General features: G+C 39.2%; 1 protein-coding gene across 1 annotated transcript in view; it reads left to right on the top strand.

The window, feature by feature from the left end:
• Positions 1-25735, top strand: part of LOC122793700 (carboxypeptidase O-like) — a 254733-nt gene that overhangs the window by 52944 nt on the left and 176054 nt on the right. Inside the window, exon 4 of the mRNA XM_044061919.1 lies at positions 1857-1961. Within this exon, the coding sequence (XP_043917854.1) occupies positions 1857-1961 (105 nt within the window). The remainder of the gene's footprint in view (positions 1-1856; positions 1962-25735) is intronic.

Genomic DNA, 25735 nt, shown 5'->3' with positions numbered 1-25735 from the left:
ATATTCTCCACATTTTCTAAGTCTCTGTCTTTAATAATCATCTGCTATTGCAGTACTCCCAACACAAACACACACATTCACACTAAAACCCCCAACATTTAAAAAATGACATTGTGCCCACCTGATTTGCTAGTATTGATGATCCACCAAAGATATGCTTATTGTTGTCCAATCTACTACTGCTTAGAACCCACCAGTGACAAGACAGTACTGGGTGATTTTTTTGTCAAAAAAAAACAATAAACTTTATATGCTACAGTCCCACATTAGTCAATCCATTACTGGCCCATTAACCCTAGGCTGCTGTCTCATTCTTAATCCCTGGGACTGCATTACCTTGGATGACTACTTTTATTTCCTAAGTAAAAGACACAAATTGGAAGATGAGGCAAAAATCCAGACATTCTTCGAAAATCCATACAGTTGAGAGGTATGATTTCATATTCAATACAACACTCTCCCTGTCAGAAAAGCTGCAATTTAATGAAAGTGTACTTTTAATGTAGGATGCATTTGTGAGCTAACTTTTTTGTATGTTAGCCTCTTTGTGCATGTGTCTCTCTCTGTCTCTCTGTCATGCACACATAAACACACACACTTCTACTTTCATGCACACAAACATTCTGCTTTCATGCATGCACTCACTCGCCATACTTACCTATTAGCACAGGTTAAGTGCTGTCTCTTTAAAAGGCAATGGCAGCAAATTCATAGACGAGTCCCTCTTCAGCAAGAACACACACATTGATTCTTTGGCACAAAATAATGGTGCGAGCACACAGACCCTTCTTTGGCACAAAAAAATAAAAACTAGAAGGATGCTTTGGTGCATGCGCACACCGATGTTAGAGTTACAGGTCACGGCCACGAAAAACACAACAAAAAAGTGTTTTGGGGCATGCGTACATCGATGTTGGAGTTAGAGGTAGAGGGCCGCATGGCAGAGCTCTGAGGGCCGCATGCAGCACGCGGGCCACAGGTTGGACACATCTAGATAGTTTACAGCTGACGAAAGCATTCGATTTTACAATAAACATAGTGTCTGGTTCCAGTTCCTAGTCATTTCTACATCTGTGTTAGTTGGTTGTTATCTACTCCTTCCTTAGTGTAAGACAGCTTATTGTTTTGAGTTCTATAATTGAGTAGAACAGCCTTGGTATGGTCAGTAATGGGATCTCGTCAGATATTTTATTTTTTTACTTTTTATGTTAAGTTGCCCGTTAAGCTTCTTTTCCTATCCTTCAGTTTTAACACAACAGTCCATTTAAATATAGAGATTTTATGAAAGGCACCATATACTGCCTGAAATTATGTGTTTTTCCTGTTACACTCAAATAACAAGGAGCAGTGAATAAAATATTACAGTCTCTTCTTTGTGCCGGTGATCTCTTTGTTGTCAGTTTCTGCATGACCACACTATGTCAGTTGTACATCTCCCTTTCTGACATGTATTGGCAACTTCCTATTAATGCTTACACTGTTGGACATTTCCCACATGGCCATCCTAGCCAGGTTTCACAATGCTGCCTTAATAATGGAAACTGTTCTGGGGCTTTTTGCAGTGGTTCAAAGTTGGTTTGTAATACTCATCTTCACTGTGTGGGCCAGGAAATAAAAGAGAAAATTATTTGGAGAGGGGCTTCTTTGTTGTATACATTGATAGTGTGGCACTGTAGCTTATGGGATTTTTTTTTGGTTCTCTAAGAATTTATTCCTAAAATGTGTGGTAGTGAGTATGGCAGTTGCAAGTTGAGTCTTAGTTAAAAGAAAATGTGTTAAGTAACTGCTGTAGAATTACCTGATTCTTTTTTTTTTTTGCTAAATCCCTTTTTTTTCTTCTGCATTTAAATTGTTAGATAGCCCAGCAGTCAACAAAACCGAAGAAGATTATCTGGATGGATTGTGGGATTCATGCCCGGGAATGGATTGCCCCTGCATGCTGCCAGTGGTTTACAAAGGAGGTTGGTCCATATCACTAACTGTGATCAACAGGTTAGACTGTGAAGAGTTAGTTTGTAAGATCCTGTTTTTCAAACCGATACCCTGCAGTGATTCATGCAAACCTCTGAAACATAAGATATTATAGCTGAGAGGAAATTTTCTAAATGGAGAACCAGCATTCCTAGATGGCAACAGTCTCCAAGACAGCACCATTTTGTGGATGGTGAACCACACACTGTGGTGCAGCAGTTAATGTTACCGCATCAACGGTGCTTGGTTTTGCAATTAAGTTCTCAGCTGAGGTGCCTTCTGTGTGGAGTCTGCACATCCTCTGACTGCTCATGCTGCTCTTCACTGGATGCTGTAGTTTCCTTCCTCATTCACAAGACTGTCTTCTAATAAACTGCCCATATACATGTGTGCTGTGCAAGAGTGAATGTGTGTGTATCTGTCCTGCACCCAATGAAGACTGAGGTACACTCCATATACATGTGTGCTGTGCAAGAGTGAATATGTGTGTGTATCTGTCCTGCACCCAGTGAAGACTGAGGTACACTCCATATACATGTGTGCTGTGCAAGAGTGAATATGTGTGTGTATCTGTCCTGCACCCAGTGAAGACTGAGGTACACTCCATATACATGTGTGCTGTGCAAGAGTGAATATGTGTGTGTATCTGTCCTGCACCCAGTGAAGACTGAGGTACACTCCATATACATGTGTGCTGTGCAAGAGTGAATATGTGTGTGTATCTGTCCTGCACCCAGTGAAGACTGAGGTACACTCCATATACATGTGTGCTGTGCAAGAGTGAATATGTGTATGTATCTGTCCTGCACCCAGTGAAGACTGAGGTACACTCCATATACATGTGTGCTGTGCAAGAGTGAATATGTGTGTGTATATCTGTCCTGCACCCAGTGAAGACTGAGATACACTCCATATACATGTGTGCTGTGCAAGAGTGAATATGTGTGTGTGTATCTGTCCTGCACCCAGTGAAGACTGAGGTACACTCCATATACATGTGTGCTGTGCAAGAGTGAATATGTGTGTGTATCTGTCCTTCACCCAGTGAAGAGTGAGGTGCACTCCTTATACATGTGTGCTGTGCAAGAGTGAATATGTGTGTGTGTATCTGTCCTTCACCCAGTGAAGACTGAGATACACTCCATATACATGTGTGCTGTGCAAGAGTGAATATGTGTGTGTGTATATCTGTCCTGCACCCAGTGAAGACTGAGATACACTCCATATACATGTGTGCTGTGCAAGAGTGAATATGTGTGTGTATCTGTCCTGCACCCAGTGAAGACTGAGATACACTCCATATACATGTGTGCTGTGCAAGAGTGAATATGTGTGTGTGTATCTGTCCTGCACCCAGTGAAGACTGAAATGCACTCCATATACATGTGTGCTGTGCAAGACAGAATATGTGTGTGTATATCTGTCCTGCACCCAGTTAAGACTGAAATACACTCCATATACATGTGTGCTGTGCAAGAGTGAATATGTGTGTGTGTATCTGTCCTGCACCCAGTGAAGACTGAAATGCACTCCATATACATGTGTGCTGTGCAAGACTGAATATGTGTGTGTATATCTGTCCTGCACCCAGTGAAGACTGAAATACACTCCATATACATGTGTGCTGTGCAAGAGTGAATATGTGTGTGTATCTGTCCTACACCCAGTGAAGACTGAGGTACACTCCATATACATGTGTGCTGTGCAAGAGTGAATATGCGTGTGTGTATATCTGTCCTGCACCCAGAGATGACTGAGGTACACTCCGGCTCCCCACGAACCTGAACTGGATTAAGGAAGCACTCAGAGGATGGAGGAATGAATGAATGAATGTAGCAGTATTCCTGAAAGGCAACAATCTCCACGACAGCAGCTGACATGGGAAAATGGGTTTATGCCAAGAAAGAGCTGTCAGTGTTGTTCCACTTTTTTTTTTTTTTTTTTTTTTTAGTATGAGCATGTCAACATCTTCTGTGAGATGTGTGGATGAGCAAAAAAAAAAAAGGGTCCTCGATGCCACATACACTACTGTCCTTAAACCTTTAAAAAGTAAACATTTCACAGTCAAAGGGTCAAAGGAAAGTGAGATTGTAAGATAATAAAGGGGAAGAAGGAGACAACGAGATGATAGTTAGACATGAGTGGATTAGAAGTTCCAGCACAGATGTCTGGACAGATAACTCTACAAAGCCATGACCAGAGAAGAGAAATAGAAATTTCACATATCGTTCCATTGCTTCTAAATGCTATGAATAAGAGTTAGATCTGTAAGAAATACAAGGTAAGGATACAAGAAAAAAAAATTGTTTTGGAGTTTAGTTTGTTGCATAATCTGGAGTAAAGTCCTGGGATTACATTCATTTTGTGATGGCAATAAGGTCTGGACTAGAGACCAGTAATATACCTGACTAAATTAGGTAGAAACAAACAGTGTACCTGGACACAGGTGGACAGTAGCCTCTCCTTTGATAATCACATCGCCACAGTAGTCAGGAAATCCTTTGATGTGGCACACCTCATCCCAAAGGGGTTCTCCTCCAGAAAAAAAGAGGTTATTGGTCCTCTCTACTCATCCCTCATCACACCCATTATAGAGTACAATGCCCCATTTGGCATGTACCTCGCAAGACACCTACAACAGCTAGAAAGGCTACAGAAATACCTCACTAAGAAGATTACCAACCTCAAACATATACCATATGCAGACCATCTAAAAAACTCCAGCTCTACTCCGTCGCATATTGCCTAATCAGAGGTGACCTCTGCCTAACATACAAAGCCATGTCAAACCCAGATCTGTTGGACATGCTACACTTAAAGAAATCCCAATCTCTCTGAGCCACACACTCCAGGGACCTAAACCTTGTCACCACAATAAACAAAACATGCTGGAGGGATAGATTTCTGTACCAGAGACTTCCCATGCTCTAGAACAAACTACCAATTCATGTCAAACAAAGCTTCTCTTTGGCCCTCTTTAAGAAAAATCTTGACAATTGGATGGGAAATAGGAAATTCACACTGTGGATCACTTCTGTGGCTCTGCTTGACAGGGGCACAGGAAAATAAATTCTTGGGTGGCGATAGCCAGGGAACGTTTTTGGCTAGGCTTATATTGACCCTAGGGCCAGTAGCCTAGTACCTACCTATGAACCTATGGCTAACCAAGACAATAGTAAAAACACTATCAGAGGTGAAAAGGCTGCCAAAAAAAAAACGCCCAATACTTTAACCAAAACCAAGAGATTTTATTTAGCAGTTTCATCCTGTATCGGTAAGGACTTCTTAAGTAGTCCTTACTGATACAGGACAAAAGCACTAAATAAAGTCTCTTGGTTTTGGTTGAAGTATTGGGCATTTTTTTGGCAGCCTTTCCATCTCTGGCAGTGTTTTTACCATACCTGACTAAATTGCATATTCAACTTCACATACACTGAACTGACTTAAGATATGTTTTGTATTTATCTGTTCAACTCTGCTGGCTTTTATAACGGTGATCCTTTTATGTAAAAGAAAAAAAGAATCTTCTAGATCAACAAGTGGAGCATATTTTGTTGTTCATGGCTGCCATTTACCAAGTCAAAGCTCCTGCATGACTACTTTACATAACAAGAAGACACCTTTGTGTAAGTGAACAGTGAGACACTTAATGTGTTTTTTGAAACCCACCCTAAGACTTTTCAGTAACAAGCTGTTCTGAAGCCATACCTCCACTATCAGTACACCCATTTGGCATGTACTCAACTGACGTGGACCTGAAAAACTGACTGACTGACTAGAGACAGCTTATTTCTTTAAATTTATTCATTTAGTAGCTAGATAAAACTGTCTACAGAAATTACTCTTTTTATGGGCTATCCCAGTATAATGGTCGGGTTACTTTACTTACTCATTGTTGTAGAATATGTAAATGTAAATTGAGGAAGTCAAACTAAGGACATGGGTAATTCCAACTATCCTTCCATCAACTGGGAGTCATATATGAGCACAAACACACTCGTCCTAAGGTTTATGGACTTTGTTAATACAAATGCTTTGGAACAGATAGTCTGCACCCTCACAAGGGGCTTGAATGTTCTAGGCTTAGTACTCACCAACATAGGGGTCTCTGCACTACCCCCTTTGTGTTGCCATCCCTGGTAAGGTCTGATCATAAATCAGCCTCATTCAAAGTAACAATCATACCTGAGCCCCCCAAGAGCAAAAAGGATGAAAAATGTCTCCAAAGCAAATTATAGCCTCATAAGCGATGGCATAAATAGTTTCAACCCCTCTGATACCACTGTCAACATTGACTCTTATACAGAGCTGTACAGAAATGACTTGTATGAACACCTGTACAAATGTGTAGACTTGGCTCTACTTGAATGGATCAAAAAAAGTCCTCACACAAAAAACAAGCCACCGTGGTGGACATCAAGCATAAATAGGTTATAAAACAAGAGGAAGAAACTAATGCCCAAGAACAAACGGGAACTGACTCAGCAGAGGAAGGACACCCTCCACAGCTTCAACAAGCAAATTAGAGATCTGTGAGGTCCTCTAAAGCCAGTTATGAAGCTAAACTAGCATCCCAGCTAAGGATAATCGCTAGGCATTCTTAGCTATGTCAGAAATCTAAAAGGGAAGGCCCAGCTTTGTGCTGAACTAGTAGTAGATGATGCCACTCATACTGACCTGAGGATATTGCCAACCTGCTAGCTGACAGATTTGGTGCAAACGTCACCCCCCCATCCCAACCAGACATACCCCAAAGCATACCTGTCGTCAGTCCTCTACCTAGTGTCTCCAAAGAGCAGGTTGTATCTGTACTCTCCATTGGCAAAAACACAGCCTCTATGGGACTGGATAACATCCCAGGCTGCCTACTAAATGGTCTAAAACAGGACCTAGCAGATCCACTTGGCATTCTCTTCAACCACAGTCTAAGTACTGGCTTTGTCCCAGCAGAGTGGAAAAACAGCAATAATAATTCCCTTGCTCAAAGGGGATCCATCAACCGATCCTGGGAACTATACACCCATAAGCCTAACCAGCCTTATCTGCAAGGCTACAGAGCGAATCATCATGGACCTTATCAACAAAGACATAGGTGACCTTCAGACTCTTGATCTGACTCAATTAGGCTTCATTCAGGACAGCTCATGCTTATTAAACCTGGTGGACTTCTTCGAGAATGTCACCAAAGCCCTGGATGAAGGCAAAACAATACATACAGCCTATGTTGACTTAGCCAAGATTTTTGACACAATCCCCACTCAGGTATTATTGAGACACTCACCCACCTAGTCACTAGATGGGTAGCCAACTGGTTCACCGACAGAATGCATACAGTCAAAGTTGGGGATTCAACCTCTAGCAACAGACCAGTTACCAGTGACATACCACAAAGATCTGTGCTAGGCCCCCTACTGTTTGGAATCTATTTCTCAGAAGTCCAGGTAAAAATAGATAGCCTGTGACTTACCAAGTTTGCTAATGACAGCAAACTGGGTGCAATCACTGTGTCCCCTAGTGGTGTTGACATAATACAAAAAAGGCTTACATAGACAGATGATTGGTGCCAAAGCCATGGAGTTAAACTAAATACAAAAAAATGTGTTATAATCCATCGCAAAATGAAGTCTTGCAAATTACAATATTAGCAGTACCTTAGCTTCAACCCTGTCGTGAGAGATTTGGGAACATAAGTTGATAGCAACCTTAACTTCGATCACCATGTGTCCGCAGTGGTAAGAAATGCCTTCTTTGTTGCACATCTCATAAGTAATGGCACCACATTCAGAGCAAAGGATGTTATAACTCCCCTGTACTCATTCCTCATCAGACCACTAATAAAGTACAATGTTCCTTTCTGTATGTACCTCACCAGACACCTGTAGCAGCTGGAGAGATCTCAGAGGTTTCTCACCAAGAAAATTCAGGGCCTTCAACACATGACCTACATGGACAGACTGAAGGTCCTGTGAATGTACTCTGTATCTTATAGGCTGCTGAGAGGCAGTCTCTTAACCTGGCCTAATGGAAATGCTGCACACCTGCAAGTCAAATGAGATAAGATTCACTCACTCAAGGATCTTAACGTAGCCTGCAATATTAACAGGACATGCTGGATAGACCTTCACGTCTCCCCAGAGATGCCACTCCTCTGGAACAAACTCCCAATTCATACTTATCTTCTTCCTGGTGTTGTATTTAATTATTATATGATCAGCACCTATTTTACACTGAATAAGTGATAAGTTTTGTGTTTTGAAATGAAAGGAGCCTTATTTATGTGTGTGCAAGTGCTTTGTTGTACTATGTGGAGCTGCTCTGCAGTATCTCATAAAGGTATGTACTGTTTCCAGGTTGTGTTCCTGTTTTTTCCATTTCTTATGGCTTTTCCTAGTGTATACATAAATTATATACATAAACATTATCAATTATCCATTAACCTTTGCCAATAAAGGTAATATATTCTTCTGCATAAAAACTTGTTCATCTAAAAAAACTGCTTCCAATTAAATTGTGGTCCATTATCAGTTTTCAGTGCCAAACAGTGAAGACCTCTGTCCATGTCTGGAATAACAGTATTTGCAGATATAAAAGCATATGGCTATATAAATGGATATGTACTGTAATCTTCAGTTATAGCCAAAAGATACTCACTAGCAGGGAAAGATCATACGATATATCTAAGTGGTTGTAATGGCAACTCTGACATCTGTATAGATACTGCTGTAGAAAACAAGATAGCAGTTTTGTATAGATATTGCTATCTTGTTCTGTACATTTCCTGGTTGAATCATATTTTGTCTGCAGTCACCAATAACTATAAATAATAAAAGTCTTCTCCACAACATAAGGTTTATGACCCTAATTATACCCTAGATGACCTGAGATCAGTTAATAATACCCATTTGTTAACATGCATAGTTAAAGTGACTTTCTCAAGGTCACACAGGAAGCTGCAGGAATCAAACCCTGCACTACAGGAACTCCATATCTCAGTCTTTGTAGCCTATATTCTCTTCCCATGGGCCCCCTAATATCCTCTTTTACTTGATCTAAAACAAAAAAATTAAATTGATTTTCTTTACACGTCTTAGTGTGCCTGAACAGTGCATTCGTTTCTTTACATTTTTTAATATCGTACATGTGTTCGTAGATCCTCTTTTTCAGGGATCTTTCGGTGTTACCTAAACGAAGAACACTTTTTACAAATTGCCAAATAAACCAAGCCTTTAGACTCACAATTAAAATAACCTTTGCTATGCAGCCATGGTTCCCTACTGTCCAAATATACTTTCTCCAGATTTATTACAAATTCACATTGTCTACATTTTCCACATTTAAATGTCCCTACTTTACCTAAGTGGGCCCCATCACCTATTTTTCTACCATTCCCATTTTCTAATATGTTTTTAATGTTCAGAGAATTCTTAAACACTACTTTTGGGTTTGAATCAGACAGTCCCTCCAAATCTGTGAGAGTTTTAAATTTCTCCCATTCGTTTTGAAAAAGCTCCTTTACTTTGTTGTTCAAAGTATTATATTCTAATACTAAGGATTGTTCGTAATTGTCCTTCCCCCATCTTCATGTTATCACCATCATTAAGTGGGTTTTCTCTTTCACCTAAAATGGGCTTAAATCTTTCACTTCTTGCCTTAGTTACCTCCATTCTAAATTCACTAACAAATTCTTTGGGATACCCTCTATCTATAAACATCCTTTCCAATTTGTCACATTCCTTGGTGAAGTCCTCGTCAGAGCTTGTCATCCTTGATCCCCTGACGAATTGTCCCTTCACCAAGTTCCTTTTGCAATGAATTGGATGCCCACTTTCAAAGTGGAGAAATGAGTTAACGTATGTATCCTTCCTGTATACCCTGGTCTCAAAGGTCCTAGAGGTTTTCCTAATTTCTATGTCCAGAAAGGCAATACTATTATTAGATGTAGAATGTGTAAACTTGAGGAAATTAGTTGTTTCTCCAATATATTTGATAAAATCATTTAATTTGTCATATCCACCAGTCCAGAAAATTATTATATCATCCAAAAATCTTTTATACAATTTGCAATATTGTATATGCCCAGAGGGAAAGATGTATTTTTCCTCCCAGTTAGCAAGGACTAAATTGGCGAAGGTAGGTGCACAAGTAGCTCCCATTGCTACTCCTTGTGTTTGCTGGAAAAACTCGCCATTATGGACCAAAAAATTGTTTCTTAGAACTAGGTCCATTAAGCTTATGCACGCTACCTTGTCCTCAAAAGACAAATTTTTGTCACCATATACCTCGTTTTCGAACATTCTAATTCCTTCCTCATATGGTATAGAGCCAAATAAGTCTACTACATCGATGGTCACTAATATTAGGTCATTATCAAATAATTCAGGAACCAATGCTCTTAATAAGTCCCATGAGTCTCTTAAAATAGCCTTTTTGTTCTTCCATATATGCTTTGTTTTAATATCTACAAACTTAGCCAAGGACGTGGTTTTAGACCCTTCTGATGACACTATGGGCCTAAAAGGAGGGTCTTCACAGTTCTTGTGGATTTTCGGTATACCGAAAATGACTGGTATTTTAGGCTTGTTGGGTTTTAAAAAAGAAAACATCTTTTCATCTATTACCACTTCTAAAACCATGTCCTGTAGAACCATGTCAATCTTTTTATATGCCAAGTTTATCTCATTACGTGATATTATCTTGTATTTAGTTCCATTCATAAGAATATCATTCATTTTACCCTCATACTGTGTCATATCCATTATGACCACCCCCCCCTCCCTTGGCAGGCTTCATTACCCTGACTTCTCCATTATGTCTAAGTTCGTTCAACATCTTTTTCTCTCCCTTATCCAAGTTATTTACATATTTAGTCTTTTTGTCCATTTTTTTGATTCCATCTTCCATCACTTTTTCAAAGTAAAAGTTTTTAACAATTGTGGTTTAGAAATCATAAGATGCATTATTGATGCGAATGAGAGGAATTTAGTACTGCTTAATGAACAAATTAATGAACTTGATTTACACATTAAGGAGGACTTAATATTTCAAATTAGAGAAGAGAGACAGAAATATTTTAGTTTAAAGGGAGAGATAGACCAAAAATGTAGAGGATTAGTAGAAAGGAAGATGGAAAAACTAAGAAGAGATATAATAGAGTATGAGAACAATACAAGTTACCCAAACCCAGTTAATAACGGAGTCCCTACATATCAAAAATATAATAAGCAGAAAGGAGTAAAAAGATTCAGTATAAGAGACAACGAATCCCACAGAGAAAGTTATAACCCTGATTATGACATTGACTTTCCACCATTAGAGAATCAACATAATGGATTTAGTCCTAAAGGTAGAAATTTTGGAAATTTTCACAAGGGGGGGGGGGGGCTAAGAGGAAGGGGGAAATACACATAGTAGAACCCCCAACCAATAACATAGTAAATGAAATAGTGAATGAGGGTAATAAATATACCCTGGATGGATTTACTATATATAACTATAGCAATGTAGAGCTTAGAAAGGACCATTTTTCTTTATTGTAGAGAGGTTTTAAGTTCATTCCATCAGTCAAAGGGAATAGGGTGCAAACATTATTAGATATAAAAATCTTTTTAAGAAAGATGAACTTAGAATTACTATTTAGAAAGGAAGAATATGGTATAGATAGGAGTAACATACAAATAAATGAGGAACAAAGAATATTAAAAAACAAATCCACTTTCAACCCTCCCATGCATGCGCAACTTAGAAATTTTGAAAAAGTGATGGAAGATGGAATCAAAAAAATGGACAAAAAGACTAAATATGTAAATAACTTGGATAAGGGAGAGAAAAAGATGTTGAACGAACTTAGACATAATGGAGAAGTCAGGGTAATGAAGCCTGACAAGGGAGGGGGGGTGGTCATAATGGATATGATACAGTATGAGAGTAAAATGAATGACATCCTCATGAATGGAACTAAATACAAGATAATATCACGTAATGAGATAAACTTGGCATATAAAAAGATTGACATGGTTCTACAGGACATGGTTTTAGAAATGGTAATAGATGAAAAGATGTTTTCTTTTTTAAAAACCAACAAGCCTAAAATACCAGTTATTTTCGGTATACCGAAAATCCACAAGAACTGTGAAGACCCTCCTTTTAGGCCGATAGTGTCATCCGATGGGTCTAAAACGACGTCCTTGGCTAAGTTTGTAGATATTAAAACAAAGCATATATGGAAGAACAAAAAGGCCATCTTAAGAGACTCTTGGGACTTATTAAGAGCATTGGTCCCTGAATTATTTGATAAGGACTTAATACTAGTGACCATCGATGTTGTAGACTTATTTGGTTCTATACCATATGAGGAAGGAATTAGAATGTTCGAAAATGAGGTATATGGTGATAAAAATTTGTCTTTTGAGGATAAAGTAGCGTGCATAAGCTTAATGGACCTGGTTCTAAGAAATAATTTTTTGGTCCATAATGGAGAGTTTTTCCAGCAAACACAAGGAGTAGCAATGGGAGCTGCTTGTGCACCTACTTTCGCCAACTTAGTCCTCGCTAACTGGGAGGAAAAATACATTTTTCCTTCTGGTGATATACAATATTGCAAATTGTATAAAAGATTTTTAGACGATATAATAATTTTCTGGACTGGTGGATATGATAAATTAAATGATTTTATTAAATATATTGGAGAAACAACTAATTTTCTCAAGTTCACACATTCTACATCTAGTAATAGCATTGCCTTTCTGGATATAGAAATTAGGAAAACCTCTAAGGCCTTTGAGACCAGGGTATACAGGAAGGATACATATGTTAATTCATTTCTCCACTTCGAAAGTGGGCACCCAATTCATTGCAAAAGGAACTTGGTGAAGGGACAATTCGTCAGGGGATCAAGGATGACAAGCTCTGACGAGGACTTCACCAAGGAATGTGACAAATTGGAAATGATGTTTACAGACAGAGGGTATCCCAAAGAATTTGTTAGTGAACTTAGAATGGAAGTAACTAAGGCAAGAAGTGGAAGATTTAAGCCCATTCTAGGGGAAAGAGAAAACACAATTAATGATGGTGACAATATGAAAATGGGGAAGGACAAATATGAACAATCATTAGTACTAGAATACAATACTTTGAATAAGAAAGTAAAGAAGCTTTTTCAAAACGAATGGGAGAAATTTAAAACCCTCACTGATTTGGAAGGACTATCTGATTCAAACCCAAAAGTTGTGTTTAAGAATTCTCTGAATATTAAAAACATATTAGAAAATGGGAATGGAAGAAAAATAGGTGATAGGACCCACTTAGGTAAAGTGGGGACATTTAAATGTGGAAAGTGTAGACAATGTGAATTTGTAATAAATCTGGAGAAAGTATATTTGGACAGTAGGGAACTATGGCTGTATAGCAAAGGTTATTTTAACTGTGATTCTAAAGGCTTGGTTTATTTGGCAATTTGTAAAAAGTGTTCTTCGTTTTACGTAGGTAAAACCGAAAGATCCCTGAAAAAGAGGATCTATGAACACATGTACGATATCAAAAAATGTAAAGAAACGAATGCACTTTTCAGGCACACTAAGACTTGTAAAGAAAATCAATTTAATTTTTTTGTTTTAGATCAAGTAAAAGAGGATATTAGGGGGGGCCCATGGGAAGAGAACATAGGCTACAAAGAATTATGGTGGCAAGTAGCCTTAGAAGCCAATAGGACCCCTGGCCTGAACGAGTACATTTCCATCTTACCACTATTAAAACTTAGAGCAGCTAGAATATAATATTAAAAAGTCATAATCAAAATGACCAGTAGATGGCGCCAACCACTGGATTATACAATTCATTTTTTTATCTACTCATTTATACAATGTATTTTAAATAAACTTTTACATACATACATACACAAAGCATCTGATTCTAGGCTACACAAGATTTGGAAAACATAACCACAATATACTTCTTAGTTTTTAAGAATTTAATTGTATTTATTTAATTATAATAAAGATTTTATGTTTTTAAGGGGAAATATATTAATGAGATTTTAATGAAATGTTGATGCTGATTTGTTCATTCTTAATTATGGTTAGGTATGATTGGTTAAGGAAGAATTAAATTTGTATAAATAGGAATGGAATGGTTACTACGGTTGTTAAATCTGATGAAGTCTATATTTGGATGAAAACGCAGATATTTTAATAAAGCGTTCATTTTATGGAATATATATATTTCTTTCTTCTCTTGACTTCTTCAATTGGTGGTTATTGGTACTGTTTTGTGAAGTTGGCCGTTGATTTTACATAATACAAAAAAAGGCTTACATAGACAGATGATTGGTGCCAAAGCCATGGAGTTAAACTAAACACAAAAAAATGTGTTATAATCCCTTTCGGCAAAGGGGAAGTCCCTGCAAATTACAATATTAGCAGTACCCCCCCCCCCTTAGCTTCAACCCTGTCGTGAGAGATTTGGAAACATAAGTTGATAGCAACCTTAACTTCGATCACCATGTGTCTGCAGTGGTAAGAAATGCTTTCTTTGTTGCACATCTCATAAGTAATGGCACCACATTCAGAGCAAAGGATGTTATAACTCCCCTGTACTCATTCCTCATCAGACCACTAATAGAGTACATTGTTCCCTTCTGTATGTACCTCACCAGACACCTGTAGCAGCTGGAGAGATCTCAGAGGTTTCCCACCAAGAAAATTCAGGGCCTTCAACACATGACCTACATGGACAGACTGAAGGTCCTGTGAATGTACTCTGTATCTTATAGGCTGCTGAGAGGCAGTCTCTTAACCTGGCCTAATGGAAATGCTGCACACCTGCAAGTCAAATGAGATAAGATTCACTCACTCAAGGATCTTAACGTAGCCTGCAATATTAACAGGACATGCTGGATAGACACATACGTCTCCCAGAGATTGCCACTCCTCTGGAACAAACTCCCAATTCATACTTATCTTCTTCCTGGTGTTGTATTTAATTATTATATGATCAGCACCTATTTTACACTGAATAAGTGATAGAAGTTTTGTTATCAAAGGAGCCTTTAATAGGATTTGTGTAAGCAAGTGCTTTGTTGTACTATGTGGAGCTGCTCTGCAATATCTCATAAATTCGGTATGTACTGTTTCCAGGTTGTGTTCCTGTTTTTTCCATTTCTTATGGCTTTTCCTAGTGTATACATAAATTATATACATAAATATTATCAATTATCCATTAACCTTTGCCAATAAAGGTAATATATTCTTCTGCATAAAAACTTGTTCATCTAAAAAAACTGCTTCCAATTAAATTGTGGTCCATTATCAGTTTTCAGTGCCAAACAGTGAAGACCTCTGTCCATGTCTGGAATAACAGTATTTGCAGATATAAAAGCATATGGCTATATAAATGGATATGTACTGTAATCTTCAGTTATAGCCAAAAGATACTCACTAGCAGGGAAAAGATCATACGATATATCTAAGTGGTTGTAATGGCAACTCTGACATCTGTATAGATACTGCTGTAGAAAACAAGATAGCAGTTTTTGTATAGATATTGCTATCTTGTTCTGTACATTTCCCTGGTTGAATCATATTTTGTCTGCAGTCACCAATAACTATAAATAATAAAAAAGTCTTCTCCACAACATAAGGTTTATGACCCTAATTATACCCTAGATGACCTGAGATCAGTTAATAATACCCATTTGTTAACATGCATAGTTAAAGTGACTTTCTCAAGGTCACACAGGAAGCTGCAGGAATCAAACCCTGCACTACAGGAACTCCATATCTCAGTCTTAACCTTTGCATCAACTGCCAGACAGTGATAGCTGAATGCTGGAGAAGCTAGCTAGGGAAGACAAGTGTAAGCAGCCAAAACTTGCTTATCACAAGGAGAAGGTCCCTGGGGAAGGGCAGTGATTGCAGTCATTATGCTAGGGACTGGAAAAGTTCACGCAGACTCTCCCATAGATTGTAGTGAGGGGAAAGCTTGGTTTGTTTTTGCTTTCTTGTATTTTGTATTAATTGCCTTCTTCTATTTTGTGTATTGTGGTTTATTTTCTTTACACTGTTTTACTTTTAGTTGCATATTTAAATTAGGAAGAGACCATAGCTGTGTCTCTGTGGGTGACACAGAAATCAGAAAGGTCAGTTAAGGTTAATTACCTGTGAACTGAGAGTGGAGCCAGGAACTAAACTTATTTAAGGGGTAAAATAAAACATTTCAAGGCTTTATTGGAAAAGCTCACTCACTCTCTCCTTTAGATTGCTATGCGGGAAAGGTTAGTTTTTTTTGTTTGTTTTTTTTTGCTTTCTCGTATTTTGTATTGCTTCATTGCCTTCTATTTGGTATATTGTGGTTTATTTTCTTTATACTGTGTTTTACTTGCATTCTGACTTTAAATGCATATTTTAGGTAGTTAAGAGGCCACTACTGTGTTTACAGTGAGTCACACAGAAATTAGAACAGGCCAATTAAGATTAATTACCTGTGAGCTGAGGGAGGGTCTAGGAATTAAACCTTCTATTTAAGGGGTAAAATAAAACATTTCAAGGCTTTACTGGTAAAGCTCACTCAGACTCTGCCATAGATTGCTGTGAGTGAAAGGTTAGTTTGGATCATAGGAAGTTACTAGGCTAATGGTCCTAGAGTCTTTACAAGCCTAGCCAAGTCACTCTTGTTTCCATGACCAGCACCTATTACCCTGTCCAAGAGAGACACAGGTAGATCCCCCAAGGTGATTTTACGGTTACTCATCCAGTCATCCAGATTGCATTTGAAGAGGGCAAATGCGGTCCTCCGTTTGACATGAAGTGGGAGTCTGTTCCAAAGGTGTGGTAACCTCTGGGAGACAAATCTGTCCATCCATCATGTTCTATTAATGTCACATACCAGGTTAAGGTCTTTAGAGCAAGTAACCTGTGTTCCATTTGCCTTGTGAATATGCAACATTTCCAATAAAGCAGGGTCAGAGATTGTCCTGTAAGCAAGGCAGAGACCACCTCTGAGTAGTCTTTATGAAACAGAATAAACTGACAGTGATTTCAGACGATCCACATAAGAAAGATGCTGAAGACCTTGAATTTTCCTTAGGAGGAACCTTTGTAGTCTCTCCAAGTGTTGCATGTGCTTGGAATGGTACATACTAAATGGGGCGTTGTACTCAATTATTGTCCTGATGAGAGAAGAGTGCAGTGAGGTTATAACTTCTTTTTTTTCTGGAGGCAATTCCATTACTTATGAGAGGAATAATACAGAATACCCTTCTTACCACTGTGGAGACTTGGTAATTAAAGGTAAGGTTGCTGGCAACCTGTGTACCCAGGTCTCTCCCAATGAGTGCGTACTTACGGTGTTATGATTGGTGTGGTAGTTAGCAGGAACATCACCCTTACCTAAAGGGATGATAATACATTTTTTGCATTGAGTTTAAGGCCGTGACTTTGGCACCAATCATTTGTTTGCATAAGACCCTCTTGTAAGATGTTGACATAGTTTGGAGATTCTATGACTGCTCCCACTTTGCAGTCATCAGCAAACTTTGTCAGACACAGACCTTTAGTTTTTGCTTGTACTTTGGAGAAATAGATTTCAAAAAGTAGAGGTCCCAGGATTGATACCTGTTTAACACCACTGGTTACAGGACCGCTGTTGGAGGTGGATTCCCCTATTTTGACTGTATGGGTTCTATCAGTGAGACACTTGGTGACCCCCCTAACAATATGAGGGTGAGTTTGTCAATTATGCCTGAGTGGGGTATAGTGTCAAACGTCCTGGCTAAGTCAAGGTTGGCTGTATGCACAAATTTCCCCTCTTCCAGGGCCTTGGTGACTGTCTAGAAGAAGTCCACCAGGTTTAACAGGCTTGATCTTCCTTTGATAAATCCAAACTGAGTAGGGTCAAGTGTTTGCAGATTACCTATATCTTTGTTGATAAGATCCACGATGATTCACTCCGTGGCCTTGCAGATAAGGCTAGTCAGGATGATAGGTCTATAGTTTTTGCTTTATTGTATTTTGAATCGCTTCATTGTCTTCTTTTTGTTTTGTATATTGTGGTTTATTTTCTCTACTCTCTGTTTTACTTGTATTCTGCTTTTAATTTCATATTTAAACAAGGAAAGAGACCACAGCTGTGTTTCTTGAGTCACACAGAAATTAAATTTTCCTCCACTCTCCCAGTCTGTTGCTGTTGTGTTTTTAAACTCAACTGTCTTTCTTGTTGTCTGCCCCCCTGTTAATTTGACCACATATTTCCTTCCCTTTCCTCTTTCAATGGCTATTGTGAATAAGTACAAAATTATAATTTTGTGAAATCATTCCCTTCAGATATTTAAATTTATTAGTCATTCAACTGTATTCTATAGAGCCAGATATAAGGTGTCCACCCCTTCCAATCTTTCTTGCTCTTTTAAAATGAATGGCTCTTTACTTAGATAACTAAAGGTTAAGATACCCCCTATTTCATAACTAACTGCTCTGTGCACACTGCAACTCTTAGGATATTAACCTATTTTTTCCATCGTGCCTTTAAAATTACGACATCCAGTCCATTGCAACCAAATTGCAGAGCCTACATCCTGCCTCTCAGTAGTTATCTTGGGATTAATGTTTCTGTTTTGCTTCTGGTGAGAGAAGGCGCATAGGGACATTATTTCCTGGAGACTGCTGACCACCAGAAAGCCTGATAACTACTTCCTAACTGCCAGCTTGGAATTATTTATGCTTAGATTTAGCTTCTGGCGAGAGAAGGAACAGAGTGCATTGATTCCTGACTGTTTCTGATTGGGCAGTGAGTGTCTGTTTTGGACCTTCCTGATTGGTCTGGTTGCTATTCAAGGCATCTACCAGGAAAAGGCTACAATAAGCCTACATACCTTTGCATCATCTGGGACAAGACTGCTGATCATTAAAGAGCCTGTGGCCTTCTTCTTATCTTGAGATTGGTGCTACTGTTTTGTTACTGATGAGAAAAGAAGCAAAGGAGCATTATATCCTATCGGTATGAAGCTGTGGTGTGACTAGCACTTGTAGTAGCCAGGCAGTAGCCAATCAGGTGAATTCCCTCTTTTCATCATTCTTGACAAGGCTAATTCTTTCTCTTCAGTAAGTATTGCGTGATTAGCTCCTATCTAACTTAACTTCAGAATACCTCCCTAAATACTTCTTCCATAAATTATCAGGGTCTACTTATTAGTTTCCCCTTGAGTGTTTGGCAGTGCCCTGTGTAGACGTAGACACCTTGAGTTGACATTTTTCCTGTAAAAGCACCCTTGAAATTTCACCAATACCTAGCTGCATACAGTGCAACTAGTTTGCAGTGACAAGCAATCCCCCAGTTGCAAATCAGATAATCCTGACATTACTTTATCTTCTCACAGCAATCATCTAATCAGTAAAAAAGGGACTGTTGCCATGGATATGAACTTTCCCAGTATCTCTGTTACCAGCTTGGTGGATGTGGGCATTCTGTGGCAATGCAACAACCAGCTAATTCTCAAACAAATTGATATAGTATGTGAGAGATGCATTTACACAGTCTCACTGGAGGGAAAGCTCTCACATAAAAGCACTCCAAAATCAGGTTGTCAGCAGTACACATATTGCACCTGTCCCTCACAATTCCAAGGAGACACAAAGACCCACATATGCTGAGGCACTTAAATGTAACCTTCCTAAGCCCCAAAGACCTCCTAGATGAAGTACAAAAACAAATGCCCTCAGCAGCCAAAACAACACCCACATCAACACATACAGCCATATCTCATGAAGCCTCTACTTCTAAGCCCATAAGGCAAGCCATCTGACAATCCAAAATTCTGGTCATTGGAGACTCCATTGTGAGACACACTGATGTCCCTTTCGCTAGGATGAGTAAGGAGAAAGTTACAGTCAGTTGTTTATCTAGGGCCAGGATCTGCCATATTATGCATGCACTCAGGTCATTGTACCTCAAGTACCAGTATGCCTCAGTCACAGCCCATGTAGGTGTAAATGACCTGCGACGTACATCCCCAGACTATATGAAGAGAGACATTCTGGAATTCTTGGAATATGTGTCCCAGTTGGTATGAGACTAGTACTTGAGCAGCACTTTACTTTCTCCAAGGATGATGCCACAATATGAACAGAAAATGACTGACTTTAATAAGTTTATGGTGGCATTCCAAGGGGGTGCAATATTTGTCAGCATGGAAGGAGATGGTCAACAGATTACGCTGCTTTTCCATGGATGGTCTGCACCTTTCCCTCTAGGCTTTTGAATATTAGGTAAAACATTGTCCTCCCCCATTGTGCTTTTTTTTAGACAATGCCAAACTGAAAGTACTTCCAACATAGCAAATCAAAACCAGGAAAATCTAAAGGTGTTACTGCTCAATGCTAGGAGTTTAAACAAAAAAACTTCACTTTCTACAAGCCGTCATCACTCTAGAGAATGTTGACATTTGTGCGCCCACTGAGACATGATATAAAGGTGCAGAAAACACACTGGTAGCACAAGGCTATAATGCTTTCCACACATTTAGACCACCTACTACACATACAGGGACGAAAGGTGGAGGTATCTCAACTTACATGAAAAAAGAAATACACCTCAAAGCTGGCAAACAGGACAATGCATTTGAGCTTTTCCACATTCAAATCACCATAGACAAAATCCAATACCACCTCCTTCCAAGTTATAGGGCTCCCTCTATGACCCAGAAAACCCATAACATGTATGTAAACTTATTGGAAACACTCACCCTCCAACCTAATGCCATATTCATGGGTGACTTTAATTACCCTACAATTAACTGGGATTCATATATGACACCAAATGTCCAGTCACAGAGATTCCTGGATTTTGTAAAAAGGTCTCTGGACCAGATTGCCAATACACCAACCAGGGGTGCAAACATACTGGATCTGGTCCTCACTAATATGGGAGAGTGCTTCACACTGTCTAGTGTAATGTCTTTTCTGGTAAGGGTCAGACCACCAAATGGTCTCCTCTGAAGTAAAAAAAAAAAGCCTGGAACCTCAGCTAACCCTAGACATTCAGGAACCACTCTAAGGCTAACTTCCTACCATTAATTGATGATCTGGCAAAATGTTAAGCCCCCAGAAATCCTGTGAATACTGCTGTCATCATACCTCTAAACTGTCCAGATTTTTGCCTCATATTTTTAGTCTGTTCCTCATAAAATTTTTGGTTTTCTGGTTTTGTGTGACAATCAGTGAGGATAAAATTCACGAAATAATGACAGGCATTTGTGTTTCAGACTTCATATCATTCAGAAAATGCATGTTAACACTTATTATAACAACTTTAGCAGTATTTAAAATGTGTCCCTATTTTTGGTGCTTTGTCCCCCATTATTGTTGGCTTTGTCCAGATTTTTTGTGCTAAGAAGTTGAGAGCTATGACAAGCATGTAGCTACAAAGAGGCAGCTGTACCCATCAGGAAGAAGTACATAACTAACTCAGAAAACAATCCACCTTGGTGGAATCGCAACATCAATAGGCTGTGTAACAGAAGGAAGAAAATCATGGCAAAAATTAGGTGAGCACCCAGCTGAGTAAAAGCACTCTCATTAAACTAAACAAACAGACAACTCAGAGGACAAATAAAGTCTACCAAAACCAAATTTGTGTTAAATTTTGCCTCCTGGACCAAGGACAATCACAAGGCATTCTTTAGCTATGTCAGCAAGCTCAAAGATAATGTATAATTGTATGCAGAGCTCATTGTTAATGGAACTACCTGTACTGATCCAGAAGATAAAGCAAATCTACTGGCCAGCAAATTCAGCTCAATTTTATCTCTCTCTCTCTCTCTCTCCTCCCCCTTCAACCTCCCCTCAGGAAAGGGTCTATATCAGAACATTGAAAACTATAAATAGTGAATGACCTAAAGGTCAAAAATGCCGGAATTCAAACTTGTTATTGCAGCTAAATATATATACCAACTCCAAGATCGCACTACAGTGAGGAAAGGGCAAATATTCCAATCTTCAGTGTATTGCGATCTCACAAAAGCATATTGAGGTCTGGCATTTTTGGCCTTTAGGTCTTTCACTATTTATAGTTTTCGATGTTCTGATAGGAACCCACAGGAAATACCATCAAATATAACTCTCCCTACTACCACTAGGGAACAGGTCCTTAATGCTATCTCTAAGGCCAAGAACATTGCATCAATGGACCCAGACAGTATTCCAGGATGTTTTCTAAATATCATGAAACATGACCTGTCAGGCCTTCTGGAATTGCTGTTTAACTGTAGCCTCTAAACAAGCTTCATGTCTTGTGAATGGAGAGCAGCAACAGTCATCCCTCTGCACATAGGTGGATCATCTACAGACCCTGGAAACTACAGACCTGTAAGTCTCATTAGTCTCTTATGCAAAGCCATGGAAAGAATTATCCTGGAAATGACAATTAATAAAATAGGAATCTTCCAGACACTGGATCCAATCCAGTTTGGTTTCGTCAATGGCAGGTCGTGCCAACTCAACCTGGCAGACTTCTTTGAGAAGGTCACCAAATCAATGAATGAGTGTAAAATAGTTCACACTATCTGCCTTAGCCTGTTCAAGGTATTTGATACAATACCCAACCCAGGCATTGTTGACAAACTGAAGAGGTTAGGTATAAACCCTTATGTCACCCGATAGATAGATAGCTGGCTCACAGATAGGACCCAGGAAGTTACAATTGAGGAGTCCACCTCTACAAAGAGGCCTCACAAGCAGAGTCTCTCAAGGAATGGTTCTAGGACTGCTGACTAAATTTGCAGATGATTGCAAATAAGGAGCAGTCCTTGAATCCCCCACCAACACAAATTTTCTCTAGGAAGGCCTTACACAGACAAATAATTGGTTTCAGAGTCATGGACTAAAACTAAATGTCAAGAAATTAATAATAGTATCCTTTGGGAAGTCATTCAACCCCCTAAAAGTTGACCTAGTAGTCAAGGACTTCAGGACACACATGTACAGTTATCTAGCCTTTGGCCAGCATATGTCTACTGTAGTGAGGAAATCATTCTATGTTGTGCAACTTACAAACAAAGGTATGGCATCTCTGTCCAAGGAAATTATTGTTCCACTGAATTCAGCATTCATCAGATCTATCATTGAGTACAATGTACCTAACCAGGCACATCCAACAATTGGAATGTCCAAAGAGGTTCCTCACTAAAAGAATACAGGGCATAAGTAACATGTCCTTTGCAGACCACCTCAAGGACCTATCCTTGTATTCTGTCTCCTACAGGCTGTTGAGGGAAGAGCTATGCCTGGTATATAGGGAATTGTCAGAGCCAATCCTGATGGACCTCCTGCATATCTGCAAAACAAACAGCACCAGAATTACTAATTCTGAAGATTTAAACCTTGCCTTTAATATAAATAGGACCTGCTGGAGAGACAGGTATGTATCCAAAAGACTACCCCTTCACTAGAACATACTCCCCATCAATTTGAAGCAGAGTTCCTCCCTAACCCAATTCAAGTGCAACTTGGACAATTGGATGGGGAACAGAATATTCAGCACTGGTTTGGCCCCTATGACTCTAATGGGCACAAGCAGCCTGTAAATGTTTAATCTCCCAGGCCCCTGCTTGTAAATGTTTCAACTTCCAAGACCCTGCTTACACATGTCAAAGGTACCAGAACTTATCAGAAATTTGGAATGCGTTGCTAGACTTAAAAAGGCCCTTGTGGTTGTTATCCTAGTACACACCTATGAACCTACAGGAGGGCACCAGTGTATGGAAACATTCACAAAGGGCCAGCATACAAGCACTGTACCATGCTTTCTAGCTAATAGAGGATTAAAAGAAGTCCATATTCCCCTTTACTCATATCTTGTCAGGCTCATTATTGAATACAGTGCACCTTTTGGCATGTATTCATCTAAACATATAAGACAGCTTGAGAGACCTCAGGGATTCATAACTAAAAAGATCAGAAATCATGTTCTGATGGTGGCACAGCAAGGAGGGTGCTGTACATCTGATTTGCCAGCCTTCTGAAAAGATATTAAATTAAGATCTCATCTGCCTGCTTTAGTGATAGTTTGGGTACTTACAGAAAAGAATGTGGAATTTCCCTAGTTACCACACCAAACCTGCCCCATTTGTATAAATACCACTTTGAGTATCCCTTAAGAATTGAACATGAGCCTAGAAGGTCAGTAAAAGTATGGAAGTAAGTAAATAAATTGCAAATATAAATATATAAACATTTTTCTGGCTTGATTTTGTTATCCTTTGCTGTAATGTTAGTTTCAGATATTCATTTAAGTGGCAGTTGCAGGCTTATACTATAGGTGTTGATTTTTGTGTTACAGTTTTTTAAAGAATAGTGCTGGATGCGAACTGGAGACATCGATGGCAGTTATATTCATTACACCTTCTGAGATAGACTTACTGACACAAGTGTGTTCGGTACATAAACTGTCACTTCTGGCTGTCTTTTTTTTTTTTTAGCATGTATAATAGTATCCACAGAGTTATAGGGCCTAATAATTATACTAATTTTATAATAATGCGATAACTGGTATTTACGACTTGTTCTTGTGTTCCTTATTCACTGCAACTTGATTTATGTTTTCTGTGGGTATAATACATACATATGATGTTGTATGTTTCATTCATTTCTCAACTGATGGGTTTTGGATCTAATTCGGATCTGACTCAGTCTCTTCTTCCAGATCCTTAGATCCAAAACTCCTGAGCTCCTCCCTTTACCCATAATGCCCTGTCAGCCTAACCCAGATCTTGTTTGCTGCCACATCACTACAGATGTAGATCCTTTTGCTCTCAAGCTATTGGTGAACTTTTAGTTAAAAGACTGAGTTTTGCTAAAATTATTTAATTCTGTGTTAGGCTTTACTAATTCTGTCACCTCCCCCAAGCACTCCGTCTTTGAGATCATGGAAAGGGCCTTCTCTTTGTCAAGGGAAAGGAAATCCCTACCCCCTAGGATCAGATGACTTTACCTCCTTTAGTTTTTTGTCTGAGCCATGATCTTCCATTTCACTGGGACTGCCAGCCCATTCAAGTCTCCAGCCAGTCCCACAGGACTCGACCCATCTCTTCTGATACTTCACCAGACCATCCCACTGATGAGGTCCCTTGAAAGCAAACATGTAAAAGAAGACAATTAGATTCCTGTCAGGAATCTGTCATGTGGGGAAAGGGTCTCCCAGATCTCTACATGAAGATGTCTCATTTGGAGACATTCTAGATCTCTTAAAACAAAAGGTGGTTGGGCTTTCAATACCCCTTCTAAAGAGGAGTCACTTTCTGAAGGCTTTCAGCTCTGGCTTGGCAATGTCTTGAGTGACCCCCTCACCCACCCACCCAGTTGATGAATTTATAGATCTCTTTTCTTGCCAAGCATGGAAGGAACTGGATACTGTAGAACCATCCCTAAGTGTCCAGACAAATTTGTAGCTCCTCCCAAGGACAGCAAGAGACATGTCTGATGTTCCATTTGATGGATCTTCCTTATTTGGCCAGATGTGAGCAAGAAGGAAAGACCTTGTCTGCTGTAGGGATATGTTTTCTTACCCCTCAAAGACCCTTTTCCCAGAATCAATGAGGAGTTAGAAAGATGTGGTCCCATAAATCCCAGGGTCACGATGGGATAGTCATCTCAGGAGCAGAAGGGGAGAACTCTAATGAAAGACACTGCCCAGATGGCAGAGGTGACCCACAGAACTAGAGTTTCTGGGATTCCTTTTCAGACAAACCCTATCAGTGCTCCTGAGTGGCTGCCAACTGTTG

The sequence above is a fragment of the Protopterus annectens genome, chromosome 2.part0 (assembly GCF_019279795.1).
Source record: "Protopterus annectens isolate FY-2018-M chromosome 2.part0, PAN1.0, whole genome shotgun sequence".
NCBI lineage: Eukaryota > Metazoa > Chordata > Ceratodontiformes > Protopteridae > Protopterus > Protopterus annectens.
This window is presented reverse-complemented; position numbering and strand designations above follow the sequence as displayed.